Source organism: Panulirus ornatus, chromosome 5, assembly GCF_036320965.1.
Source record: "Panulirus ornatus isolate Po-2019 chromosome 5, ASM3632096v1, whole genome shotgun sequence".
NCBI classification, from domain to species: domain Eukaryota; kingdom Metazoa; phylum Arthropoda; class Malacostraca; order Decapoda; family Palinuridae; genus Panulirus; species Panulirus ornatus.
In genome coordinates, this window is record NC_092228.1 from 27,260,260 (window position 1) to 27,273,193 (window position 12,934).

A 12,934-nucleotide genomic window follows, 5' to 3' on the forward strand; every position below is an offset into this window, starting at 1 on the left:
GCGAGGCAGTGCAAGGAAACAGACGAAAGAATGGCCCAAACACCCCCATACACATGTATATTCATACACGTCCACACACGCAAATATACATATCTATTAATCTCAACGTATACATATATATACACATATAGACATATACATAATTCATACTATCTGCCTTTATTCATTCTTATCGCCACCCTGCCACACATGAAATAACAACCCCCACCCCCTTCATGTGTGCGAGGTAGCGCTAGGAAAAAACAAAGGCCACGTTCGTTCACACACAGTCTCTAGCTGTCATGTAATAATGCAACGAAACCACAGCTCCCTTTCCACATCCAGGTCCCACAAAACTTTCCATGGTTTACCCCAAACGCTTCACATGCCCTGGTTCAATCCATTGACAGCACGTCGACCCCGGTATACCACATCATTCCAATTCACTCTATTCCTGGCACACCTTTCGCCCTCCTGCATGTTCAGGCCCGGATCACTCAAAATCTTTTTCACTCCATCTTTCCACCTCCAATTTGGTATCCCACTTCTCCTCATTCCCTCCACCTCTGACACATATATCCTCTTGGTCACTCTTTCCTCACTCATTCTCTCCATGTGACCAAACCATTTCAAAATACCCTCTCCTGCTTTCTCAACCACACTATTCTTATTACAACACCTCTCTCTTACCTTATTATTACTTACTCGATCAAACCACCTCACACAACATATTGTCCTCAAACATCTCATTTCCAGCACATCCACCCTCCTGCGCACAACTCTATCCATAGCCCACGCCTCGCAACCATATTACATTGATGGAACCACTATTCCTTCAAACATACCCATTTTTGCTTTCCAAGATAATGTTCTCGACTTCCACACATTCTTCAACACCAGAATTTTCACCCCCTTCCCCACCCTATGATTAACTTCCGCTTCCAAGGTTCCATCCACTGCCAAATCCACTCCCAGATATCTAAAACACTTCACTTCATCCAGTTTTTCTCCATTCAAACTCACCTCCCAACTGACTTGACCCTCAACCCTACTGTACCTAATTATTAACCTTGCTCTTATTCACATTTACTCTTAACTTTCTTCTTTCACACACTTTACCAAACTCAGTCACCAGCTTCTGTAGTTTCTCACATGAATCAGCCACCAGCGCTGTATTATCAGCGAACAACAACTGACTCACTTCCCACGCTCTCTCATCCACAACAGACTACATACTTGGCCCTCTTTCCAAAACTCTTGCATTCACCTCCCTAACAACCCCATCCATAAACAAATTAAACAACCATGGAGACATCACACACCCCTGCCGCAAACCTACATTCACTGAGCACCAATCACTTTCCTCTCTTTCCTAAACGTACACATGCCTTACATCCTAAATAAAAACTTTTCACTGCTTCTAACAACTTGCCCCCCTTCCACCCCACCCCATATATTCTTAATACCTTCCACAGAGCATCTCTATCAACTCTATCATATGCCTTCTCCAGATCCATAAATGCTACATACAAATCCATTTGCTTTTCTAAGTATTTCTCACATACATTCTTCAAAGCAAACACCTGATCCACACATCCTCTACAACTTCTGAAACCACACTGCTCTTCCCCAATCTGATAATCTGTACATGCCTTTACCCTCTCAATCAATGCCCTCCTATATAGTTTACCAGGAATACTCAACACACTTATACCTCTGTAATTTGAACACTCACTTTTATCCCCTTTGCCTTTGTACAATGGCACTATACAAGCATTCCGTCAATCCTCAGGCACCTCACCATGAATCATACATACATTAAATAACCTTACCAACCAGTCAACAATACAATCATCCCCTTTTTTAATAAATTCCACTCCAATACCATCCAAACCCGCTGGCTTTCATCTTCTGCAAAGCTTTTACTACCTCCCCCGTTTACCAAATCATTCTCCCTAAACATCTCATTTTGCACACCACCTCGACCAAAACACCCTATATCTGCCACTCTATCATCAAACACATTCAACATACCTTCAAAATACTCACTCCATCTTCTTCTCGCATCACCACTACTTGTTATCACCTCCCCATTAGCTCCCTTCACTGAAGTTCCCATTTGTTCCCTTTCTTACAAACTTTATTTACCTCCTTCCAGAACATCTTTTTATTCTCCCTAAAATTTAATGATACTCTCTCACCCCAACTCTCATTTGCCCTCTTTTTCACCTCTTGCACCTTTCTCTTGACCTCCTGTCTCTTTCTTTTATACATCTCCCACTCTTTTTTTTCTTTTAAACTATTCGCCATTTCCCACGTTAGCGAGGTAGCATTAAGAACAGAGGACTGGGCCTTTTTTGGAATATCCTCACCTGGCCCCCTCTGTTCCTTCTTTTGGAAAATAAAAAAAAAAAACGAGAGGGGAGGATTTCTAGCCCCCCGCTCCCTCCCCTTTTAGTCGCCTTCTACGACACGCAGGGAATACGTGGGAAGTATTCTTAATCCCCTATCCCCAGGGGATTAAGAATGCACTCATTTGCATTATTTCCCTGCAAAAATAGTCCAAATGCCTCTCTCTTCTCTCTCACTAATAATCTTACTTCTTCATCCCACCACTCACTACCCTTTCTAATCTGCCCACCTACCACACTTCTCATGCCACAAGCATCCCTTGCGCAAGCCATCACTGCTTCCCTAAATACATCCCATGCCTCCCCCACTCCCCTTACATCCTTTGTTCTCACCTTTTTCCATTCTGTACTAAGTCTCTCCTGGTACTTCCTTACACAAGTCTCCTTCCCAAGCTCACTTACTTTCACCACTCTTTTCACCCCAACATTCTCTCTTCTTTTCTGAAAACCTCTACAAATCTTACCCTTTGCCTCCACAAGATAAGGATCAGACATCCTTCCAGTTGCACCTCTCAGCACATTAACATCCAAAAGTCTCTCTTGCGCGCCTATCAATCAACACATAATCCAATAACGCTCTCTGGCCATCTCTCCTACTTACAATTTTTTTTTTTTTTTTTTTTGTCGCTGTCTCCCACGTTTGCGAGGTAGCGCAAGGAAACAGACGAAAGAAATGGCCCAACGCACCCCCCATACACATGTATATACATACGCTTCACATGCCCTGTTTTAATCCACTGACAGCACGTCAACCCTGGTATACCACATCGATCCAATTCACTCTATTCCTTGCCCTCCTTTCACCCTCCTGCATGTTCAGGCCCCGATCACACAAAATCTTTTTCACTCCATCTTTCCACCTCCAATTTGGTCTCCCACTTCTCCTCGTTCCCTCCACCTCCAACACATATATCCTCTTGGTCAATCTTTCCTCACTCATTCTCTCCATGTGCCCAAACCATTTCAAAACACCCTCTTCTGCTATCTCAACCACGCTCTTTTTATTTCCACACATCTCTCTTACCCTTACGTTACTTACTCGATCAAACCACCTCACACCACACATTGTCCTCAAACATCTCATTTCCAGCACATCCACCCTCCTGCGCACAACTCTATCCATAGCCCACGCCTCGCAACCATACAACATTGTTGGAACCACTATTCCTTAAAACATACCCATTTTTGCTTTCAGAGATAATGTTCTCGACTTCCACACATTCTTCAAGGCTCCCAGGATTTTCGCCCCCTCCCCCCACCCTATGATCCACTTCCGCTTCCATGGTTTCATCCGCTGCCAGATCCACTCCCAGATGTCTAAAACACTTTACTTCCTCCAGTTTTTCTCCATTCAAACTTACCTCCCAATTGACTTGATCCTCAACACTACTGTACCTAATAACCTTGCTCTTATTCACATTTACTCTTAACTTTCTTCTTTCACACACTTTACCAAACTCAGTCACCAGCTTCTGCAGTTTCTCACATGAATCAGCCACCAGATATACATATACTTATGTATATCTCTCTTTTTAAACCAGGTATTCCCAATCACCAGTCCTTTTTCAGCACATAAATCTACAAGCTCTTTACCATTTCCATTTACAACACTGAACACCCCATGTACAATAATTATTCCCTCAACTGCCACATTACTCACCTTTGCATTCAAATCACCCATCACTATAACCCGGTCTCGAGCATCAAAACTACTAACACACTCACTCAGTTGCTCCCAAAACACTTGCCTCTCATGATCTTTCTTCTCATGTCCTGGTGCATATGCACCAATAATCACCCATCTCTCTCCATCCACTTTCAGTTTTACCCATATCAATCTAGAGTTTACTTTCTTACACTCTTATCACATACTCCCACCACTCCTGTTTCAGGAGTAGTGCTACTCCTTCCCTTGCTCTTGTCCTCTCACCAACCCTTGACTTTACTCCCAGGACATTCCTAAACCACTCTTTCCCTTTACCCTTGAGCTTCGTTTCACTCAGAGCCAAAACATCCAGGTTCCTTTCATCAAACATACTACCTATCTTTCCTTTTTTCTCATCTTGGTTACATCCACACACATTTAGACACTGTAATCTGAGTCTTCGAGGAGGATGAGCACTCCCCGCGTGACTCCTTCTTCTGTTTCCCCTTTTAGAAAGTTAAAATACAAGGAGGGGAGGGTTTCCAGCCCCCCCACTCCCGTCCCCTTTAGTCGCCTTTTACAACATGTGAGATATGTGTGGGAAGTATTCTTTCTCCCCTATCCCCAGAGATAAGTTAAATATACATCCTTTAATCAAACACATATATCATGTGAAGTCATGCTAAATCACCTGTATTCTTTAGGTACTACTTTTTCTACAATGAAGGCTCTAGTGATGGCCAGGTTGGGCCTCAACTGACATATGGAGAGGATTACAAAACGAAAAAAGAAGAGACAAGAGAGAGTATTAATGATTTTGGTGGAAGTGATAAACCTGTCGTTTGAAATGTGCCAGTTCCCAGTCACTGGGAAAGACGAGAGGGTAGAGTGTTCCATAAATTCAAGGTGTAGGGAAAGAAACAGTTATCAACACCATCCACCCCTAAGTTGCCAGCAACCACACAGTAATTATGAAGCAGTAGCTCGCCGAATACTGTGAGGTCTAGGTAGTGGTGGGGAATGCAATCAGTTAGCTCTTGGGGCCAAAAACCAAAGTAAAATCTATCAATGAGGGGAAAGTGAACCAACATTGCAATATGGGGCAAACAAGTAAAGTTTTGAAGTTAGCCTGGGCGAGTTTTTAAGTCAGACCACTTTTGACTCAACTCTTCTCAAGCAAGGATGTAGAGCTAGAACCACCCAGATGTTAGCTGAGCTCCATACAAGGACAGACCAGTCCTTTGTATAAATGAAGCAACTGTTCAGAAGAAAAGAAATACTGACATCTGAAGAAGACCAAGTTATAAAAGAGAAAGTCTTAGCTATGTCCATGATGTGGGGTTTCCAAGAAAATATTGAGTTACAGTAATACAAAGTACATTCAATGAGTTTAAAGGTGGAATTACAGAACCACCAAAGGAAAGAAGATAGAGATGGGTAGAAACTGGGTCTTGGAGGCATCAAACTTAAACATATTTCCTTTCCTCGACAGAAATATCCTGTCCAATTCTGAGTTTACTATAGATGCTGTGTCAAGACGAGAAGTATATCATGAGAGAAGAAGGAGCAGGATGAATGGACAGGGAGGAATGCAGTGTTGAGTTGTCAGCATACAAGTGCACTTGGTTATTTGTGGAAGACAGAAAATTGTGGAGACACTTCTGCCATGGCCACCCCTTTGGGGGAGTTCCCAGAGGGAACGGGCATCACAGATACTGAAAAACTGGTAGATAGCTTTCTATTCCCATTTTTAAGGGGTTCTTTTACCCCAATTATGCTGTGTGATTTTACCTTTGCTTTTTCCCAACTCCCTAAGAAAGAATTCCATTGGGCCAGTGGGTTTCTGTGGCAGTCATAATCTGGGTAGTTCTTGCTGTAATTCCAATCTACCTTTTTCCTCCTGATTTGATTTATCACGTGTTTTGTGCTCTTGCCAATAATGTTTAATACCATCATACTATTCAGTTTCATCGTAATTGTTAGCATGTAATTTCTATAATCATACTTTAGCCATTCTTGAGTTCGATTTTGTGAGGCATTCGTAGTGACTGTTATTTCTCCATCTTCAATATCATACTTGTTCCAGAATTTCCTTCTTTAGTTTCCAACAAATGGTCTCCACCATAGTTAAAATTTCACATATTTCTTTCTTCACATGGGGGGAGTGAGAGGAGGGGAGAAAGAAAGGGGAGGAGAGAGATAGAGAGAGAACGAGAGAGAGAGAGAGCGCACTTCAGCATAACGTAAATATATCCAACCTTTTTTCGGGGTCTTCTTGGCTGCTGCAGGAGTTCCAAGCTGGCCTGTTACATCTTGTAACCGCTTTTCAAGCTCCTGCTTCTTCTCTGCCATGGATTCTTCTTTAGTTTTTGACTGGACACTCTTTTTTTCAGGTCGCGCTAAAAAAGAAATTCCTAATTTAGCCAGAAACATGAAAAGTACCATTCACTTACAAAGGCATCTAAAACATAAGAGAGAAAGGGAAGGGGGAGGGAGAGAGGGAGCTAGATCCAAAGATTTAACTGTCTTCCAAAATGCTTAATTCTACTCCTGAAAACAGCATTATTTGCTTAATAATATTTCAATGTTACAACGAATAAAGCTTTCTACATGAATGTAGTGCTTCATCAATTTTTGAGCTGTATAAATTCACCAATTTGGAGAACAATTTCAATTCACACTTCCACCTTCATATACAAAACCGACTCCACAGCACACAACATCCATTCCACAAATATCCTCCACTGAAACAACCGAGTACAGGCACTTCACTCACAGCCATCAACAGTACTATGCCTCTCCTCATTATTTCTCCCATTATAACAAAACTTCTATTACAAACTTACATCTGCAAGAACAAAGCAGAATTACAAAATGACCCCATCAAGGTTCAATGGGCCAATACTTTGCAAGGCAAAATCAGCTCTTGTGCCCAGTGATTAATAAACATATTTCAAACCATAGAAGAAAATGTAACAAAAATACAATCGAGATTGCAATAGAACCATAATCATTTCTTTATGGGTTAAACTCTCCCAAAAAATAATCTAGGATCATCCATCCATATATGTTTGTGTTCCTTGTTTGTTTGTAAGAAAATTGGACTACTGTGGAGTAGCAGGTAATGTTCCTGACCGTGACACATTCACAGGCTTCCCACACTAACTGACCGTGACACATTCACGGGCCACCCAAGGTCAAGAGCATATGTTCAAATCCTAGTTGCGGCAGTCGGTCCACAGTCAACCCAGCTATTCATCCACCCCTAAAGGCTGGTCAATAAAATATGTACTTGGCCCAAACTCCTCAAAATCTCTCACTCCACCCTTCCACCTCCAATTTGGTCTCCCACTTCTCGTTCCCTCCACCTCTGACACATATATCCTCTTGGTCAATCTTTCCTCACTCATTCTCTCCATGTGACCAAACCATTTCAATACACCCTCTTCTGCTCTCAACCACACTCTTTTTATCACCACACATATCTCTTACCCTTTCATTACTTACTCGATCAAACCACCTCACACCACATATTGTCCTCAAACATCTCATTTCCAAAACATCCACCCTCCTCCGCACAACCCTATCTACAGCCCACGCCTCGCAACCACATAACATTGTTGGAACCCCTATTCCTTCAAACACACCCATTTTTGCTTTCCGAGATGATGTTCTCGCCTTCCACACATTTTTCCATGCTCCCAGAACTTTCGCCCCTCCCCCATCCTGTGACTCGCTTCCGCTTCCATGGTTCCATCCGCTGCCACATCCACTCCCAGATATCTAAAACACTTAACTTCCTCCAGTTTTTCTCCATTCAAACTTACCTCCCAAAATTCAGTGGTGTACCTGTACATGTGCATTTTATACATATATACAGGTACACCACCGAATTTCCGGCAACTGATGGCTCAGCACCTTCTTTAGACCAACAGACAAAAATTACGTGAGAGAACTTGAAATTACCATGCCCACCACACTAGTTTACTGGGTGGCCACAGATGGCACTGTTTGTAGGGCGCGCTTATTTACATTCTTTACACAACACTCGCTGGTGGTGATATCGCAATTCTGTGAGATTCTTAGCTTATTTTGCTTAAATTCAATCCTAGCTATGGCTTCTAAGACATATGAGAGTGTCAGTCGGGGTGTCAAACTTAAACGCCAGTCCATATCAATCCATGATGAAGTAGAACTGTTGAAGAAAATTAAGTGTTTTGGTGCGTAAGCTGCGTAACATCTACAGTATTGGTTCATCAGCTGGTTATGATATAAAGAAGCAAAGGGAGAAAATACTGAAATTCAATGCAGACAGCAATTCCAAGAATCAAATGACAATTAGAAAAACTATGCAAGATGGTAAGAGCACCGAGCACGATCGAGTGACGATGGAATGGTTTCAACAGCATCGCAGTGATGGAGTGCACTTGTCAGGTAGCATAATAATGGACCAGACTAAGTTGTTCCATAAAGAACTTAAATTACAACATGAGCACGACTATAGTGAAGGATGGCTTCAAAGATTCAAGAAGCATCATGGAATTTCCATGAATAAAGTGTGCAGAGAAGAGTGGTCTGCAAACCACGAAGGAGCTGCCGAGTATGTGGATGAATTTTCGAAACTCGTAGGTGACGACCACCTCAGTCCTGAGCAGTTGTAGAGTACCTGTATTTCATTCAATTATATAATTTACATTTAATATCTGTTTAATTCAAATTTCTAGCAGTCCATGGTATACTTTAAACACATGGGAGATGTATAATTAGTGGGTTAGAGGTGTATTGATGAATTATTATGTGACCATGGTTGGTCCGGCAAAATGGTTAATCTGGCAAGGCTTTAGAACCAAGAGCGCCAGAAAATCGGTGGTGTACCTGTAGCGTTAATGGGATGGCCTTGATTATAGCCTCAGTTGCCCGTGCCAACTCGGTTAATATAAACAAAAAACTAAATAAATAAACCTTGAAAAAAACTTCTTAAAGGCCAAGTTGTTACCATCATTACCACAGATACTGAACAATGCCACTGTACACGAATCCATCCCTGGCTAGAGTAATAAAACAAGAAAAAGGGGCACACTGTACTTTACCCCCCGCCCCTTCCAACACACACAAGAACAGACAGACAAATGCACAAACACACACATACACATCCACCTGGGCTCTGGTTTCAAAGCATTATACATGACAGATATACAGAGCATATGAACAAATGAGACCTATCCCTATTTGTAACTGACACAAAGCCAATCTCTGTTTGTTACTGGCACAATCTTGTCAATGCAGGAAACTTTGAGGGGAAAAAAATTTCACGCTATAGCAAGAAGAGCCTGAACCAAAGAAAGAATACCCTTATTTGCATCAATCTAGCCTCTAGCTGTCATATATATATAATGTACTAAAGCTGTAAACTAACACCTGAAGCCAAGCCAGAGAGAATTCAAAAATTCAGAATTCAATACTTAATCAAGATAAAAGGAACCCAATCCACAATACATGGAGATGTGTGTAATCATAATACTAACAGTTCCAAATGACTTTGCATACATGGGACACTCACTCAATTAATGCTCGATAACTCATGTGCTAAATGTGGTGATGTCTTTAGTGGTCTTCCATCCCAAGAGCCCAGGATGGGCCCATACTGCTGGACTGGGTTGTTGGTCAACCAAGCTGTTAGAAGCAGCAGCCCACAAACTCCCATAGCCCCCACAGCCATGGTACACTTTGTAGGTATTCATTTAGTGCATCTTAACTTCTCTACCATGCATCTTAGGCAGTTTCTGATGACAGCTGGCACAGTGAAGTCTTATCACCCAGATGTTTCAGGTGTTCTCCCTTTTTCTGTCATGCCAGTAGGATGTTGTTTCCAAATATCCCTTTTTCTGTCATGCCAGTAAGATGTTGTTTCCAAATCTAAGTTGGGAACTTTACCTTCTAGGATTTCCCAGATATTGATGATGACATATCTCCCATTTGCACTCCAGTAATTTGGTTCTTTTACCACATTAGTATGGGTTGTGAAAGATCTCTGAACATTTTCTAATTCTGCAATTTCTCACATCTTATATGGCAATGTAAAATGCAGCAATCTTCTATTCATAAAAGAATTAGTGCCTTGAATAATGTCATCATTGGTTTTTCTTCCCTTGTCTTGATGATCAACAGCATCCACCTTACCATACTTCTGCATGAGGCAACCACCGTTTTGTTGTGTTCTCTGGAGGTTAGGTTTATGATAGTCTCGTGTCTCTCTTGAGCTGGGGTTGTGAGTGTGGGAATGTTCTCAATGGCCCTCTCAAGGTCTTGAGTCAAGGTGGTGATATCTGCTGTGCACATTGGGGATTACTGTTTAGTAAGAAGTCTGCTGGGTTATTCATCCTTAGTGTTGTGTTTGGCTAACTGAACACCAATTCAAACTGCCTTTCTAGAACCTCCCTCATCAGCAGTCGTCTGTAAAAGTAACTTCTGTTTTGAGTGGGCCAATAGAATTTGTGGTCCTGAATTTTATTTAACACATATATCAAAGAATTTGGGTTATTTCTAATTTCATTAACGGCTTTCTCTTTTTTTCTGTGATCAATATGACATTTTCAGTATCTATCTATATCTCTGGACACCCAATCCCTTTGGAAACTCCCTCAAGGAGATGACCACGGAAAAAAGTCTCTATAACTGTAGAACTCCAATGCCACTTCTTAGCCTTTAGTGCCTCACCCTTGACAGGCCACATGCAGAGGGCCTAATGTTACAACATGCCACTACTACTACCTACTGCCCCCATGTAATCCCCCTAACTACTACTTCTACCCAATATTTCTGCCTAAAGCTCCCGTCTAACATTCCTACCTGCCATTTTGCCAAAGGACAGGACACGAGCAAAGCGCTCCCAACAGGAAAATCTTGAGTTGCAAAGAATGAGTTGTGCGAGTTAAATGTTACTTGTGACAAGGAGAGATTGTATGTTTGTGGACAGAATACCAGCAGTCCACATGTGGGTGTGGAAGAAAGAAAAGACAGCTACCTGGATCAACGGAGTGCAATTTGACAACTGCTAAAGTGCTGGTTCACTAGACAGTCATCACTATCCCTCCCAATACACCATGCAGATAGTACTGGTAATTCACCTCCTTGATCAGTGGCTGCCTACCAACTACTACCAGCTATGTCCAATACTTCATTTGACAGATTTCATTTCCTTTGCTGGGTGTGCTGTGGCTTGTTTAGAGAGTCTGCAATTCAGTGTTACATCCTGTAAAGAGCTCTTTGATTTGTTCTACCCAATACCTTTCATGCTTTCTTCTCACTGGTATACATCTGATGCATGTTGGGAGTACCAAAGTGATCATATCAATTACACACTCCTCCCCTGATTTCATGCTCAGCAGGGTTTACCATTGTGTCACAGACATCTCATTGATCAAATCCTCGCAGTTTATACATTCGCTATTAAAACTGAAATTACTGGAAACCCCTCTTAATGTTACATGTGTTCTGACTATAGGGTGTTCTGAGTATAGGGTGTTTGAGATAGTAATGTCACATAAGTCCAAATCATTTGTAAAGATCAAGTCCACAAATTTTTTTTGTTTTTTTTTCCTCCAATGGTTTGACCTTCCTTTACAAATTGTAACTTCATACATTTAACCTCCTCGCCATATCACCATGTGTGTGGTGGTGGTGAGATCTGCATGCTCATGGCACAGCAAAGAACATGCTAATGTTGCAGCTGGCCACCTACACTGCCCACCCAACAAAGTAAACCAGGTGATTATAACTGCTGTTTAAAGGAAAATACTTATGAAAACTCTGCTCAGTAACACCCCGAAAGCTACTTAAACAGTAGTTACAAATTCTAGGTAACTCTTGAGAAATTACAGCCATCTACCTCAAGAAATAAGCAAAAGATTTTAAAAGGGCTGGAAAAACAGAGCTTCCTTGACACAGTACATATAATCAAGTTTGCCTGGCAAAATGTCAAGTAATTAAGTCTTATGACAAATGGAAGAAAATGTTTCCTTCATTGGCAAAGTGATTTCTGGGATGTGGTGACAAAGAAGTAAATTACAAGCCTTTCATCAAAATCATTAGTAATCTACTTTTCCTAAAAAAAAAAAAAAATTTGATCTGGGTATGATTTCATCCACACTATGTGGCCTCTTTGTCTGTATACAGGCAAGCAAGTGTGAATGTGTATATGTGTATGTGTGTGATGTCTGCATATGTGTATGTAAATGCTGATATGCATATGTATGTATATGTGCGTATGAGGGCATTCATGTATATGCATGTGTACATGAGTGGGTGGATTGGCCATTCTTCGTGTGTTTCCGACACTACCTCGCTGACGTGGAAAACAGCAATTATGTGTAAAAAAAAATATATATATATATGTATATGTATGTATGTGTGCATGTGTGGGCGTTTACACATATACATGTGTATATGGGCGGGTTGGGCCATTTCTCCTCTGTTTCCGTGCACTACCTTGCTAACGCGGGAGACAGCAGTTAAGTATAATTAATAAATAAATAAATAGGGGAGAAAGAATACTTCCCAACGTTCCCTGCGTGTTGTAGAAAGCAACTAAAAGGGGAGGGAGCGTGGGGCTGGAAATCCTCCCCTCTCATTTTTAATTTTCCAAAAGAAGGAACAGAGAAAGGGCCAAGTGAGGATATTCCCTCTAAGGCTCAGTTCTCTGTTCTTAACGCTACCTTGCTAATGCAGGAAAAGGCAAATATGTATAGAATATATATATATTTACATTATATCTATCATACTTAACTGCTGTTTCCCCATGTAAGCAAGGTAGCGCAAGGAAACATACAAAGAATGGCCCAACCACTCATTGTTTTTTTTATATACTCTCGCTGTCACCCGCGTCACAAGGTAAAGCAAG

General features: G+C 41.5%; 1 protein-coding gene across 21 annotated transcripts in view; it reads right to left on the reverse strand.

Moving 5' to 3' along the window:
• The window catches only part of LOC139748637 (uncharacterized), a 615,583-nt gene that overhangs the window by 245,001 nt on the left and 357,648 nt on the right, over positions 1-12,934 (reverse strand). For 20 of the 21 annotated variants that reach the window (XM_071661860.1, XM_071661846.1, XM_071661861.1 and 17 more), the window contains one exon: positions 6,294-6,434. The exons of the other annotated variant lie outside the window; for it this stretch is intronic. In XM_071661860.1, the coding sequence (XP_071517961.1) occupies positions 6,294-6,434 (141 nt within the window). The remainder of the gene's footprint in view (positions 1-6,293; positions 6,435-12,934) is intronic. 21 annotated transcript variants of the gene reach the window in all.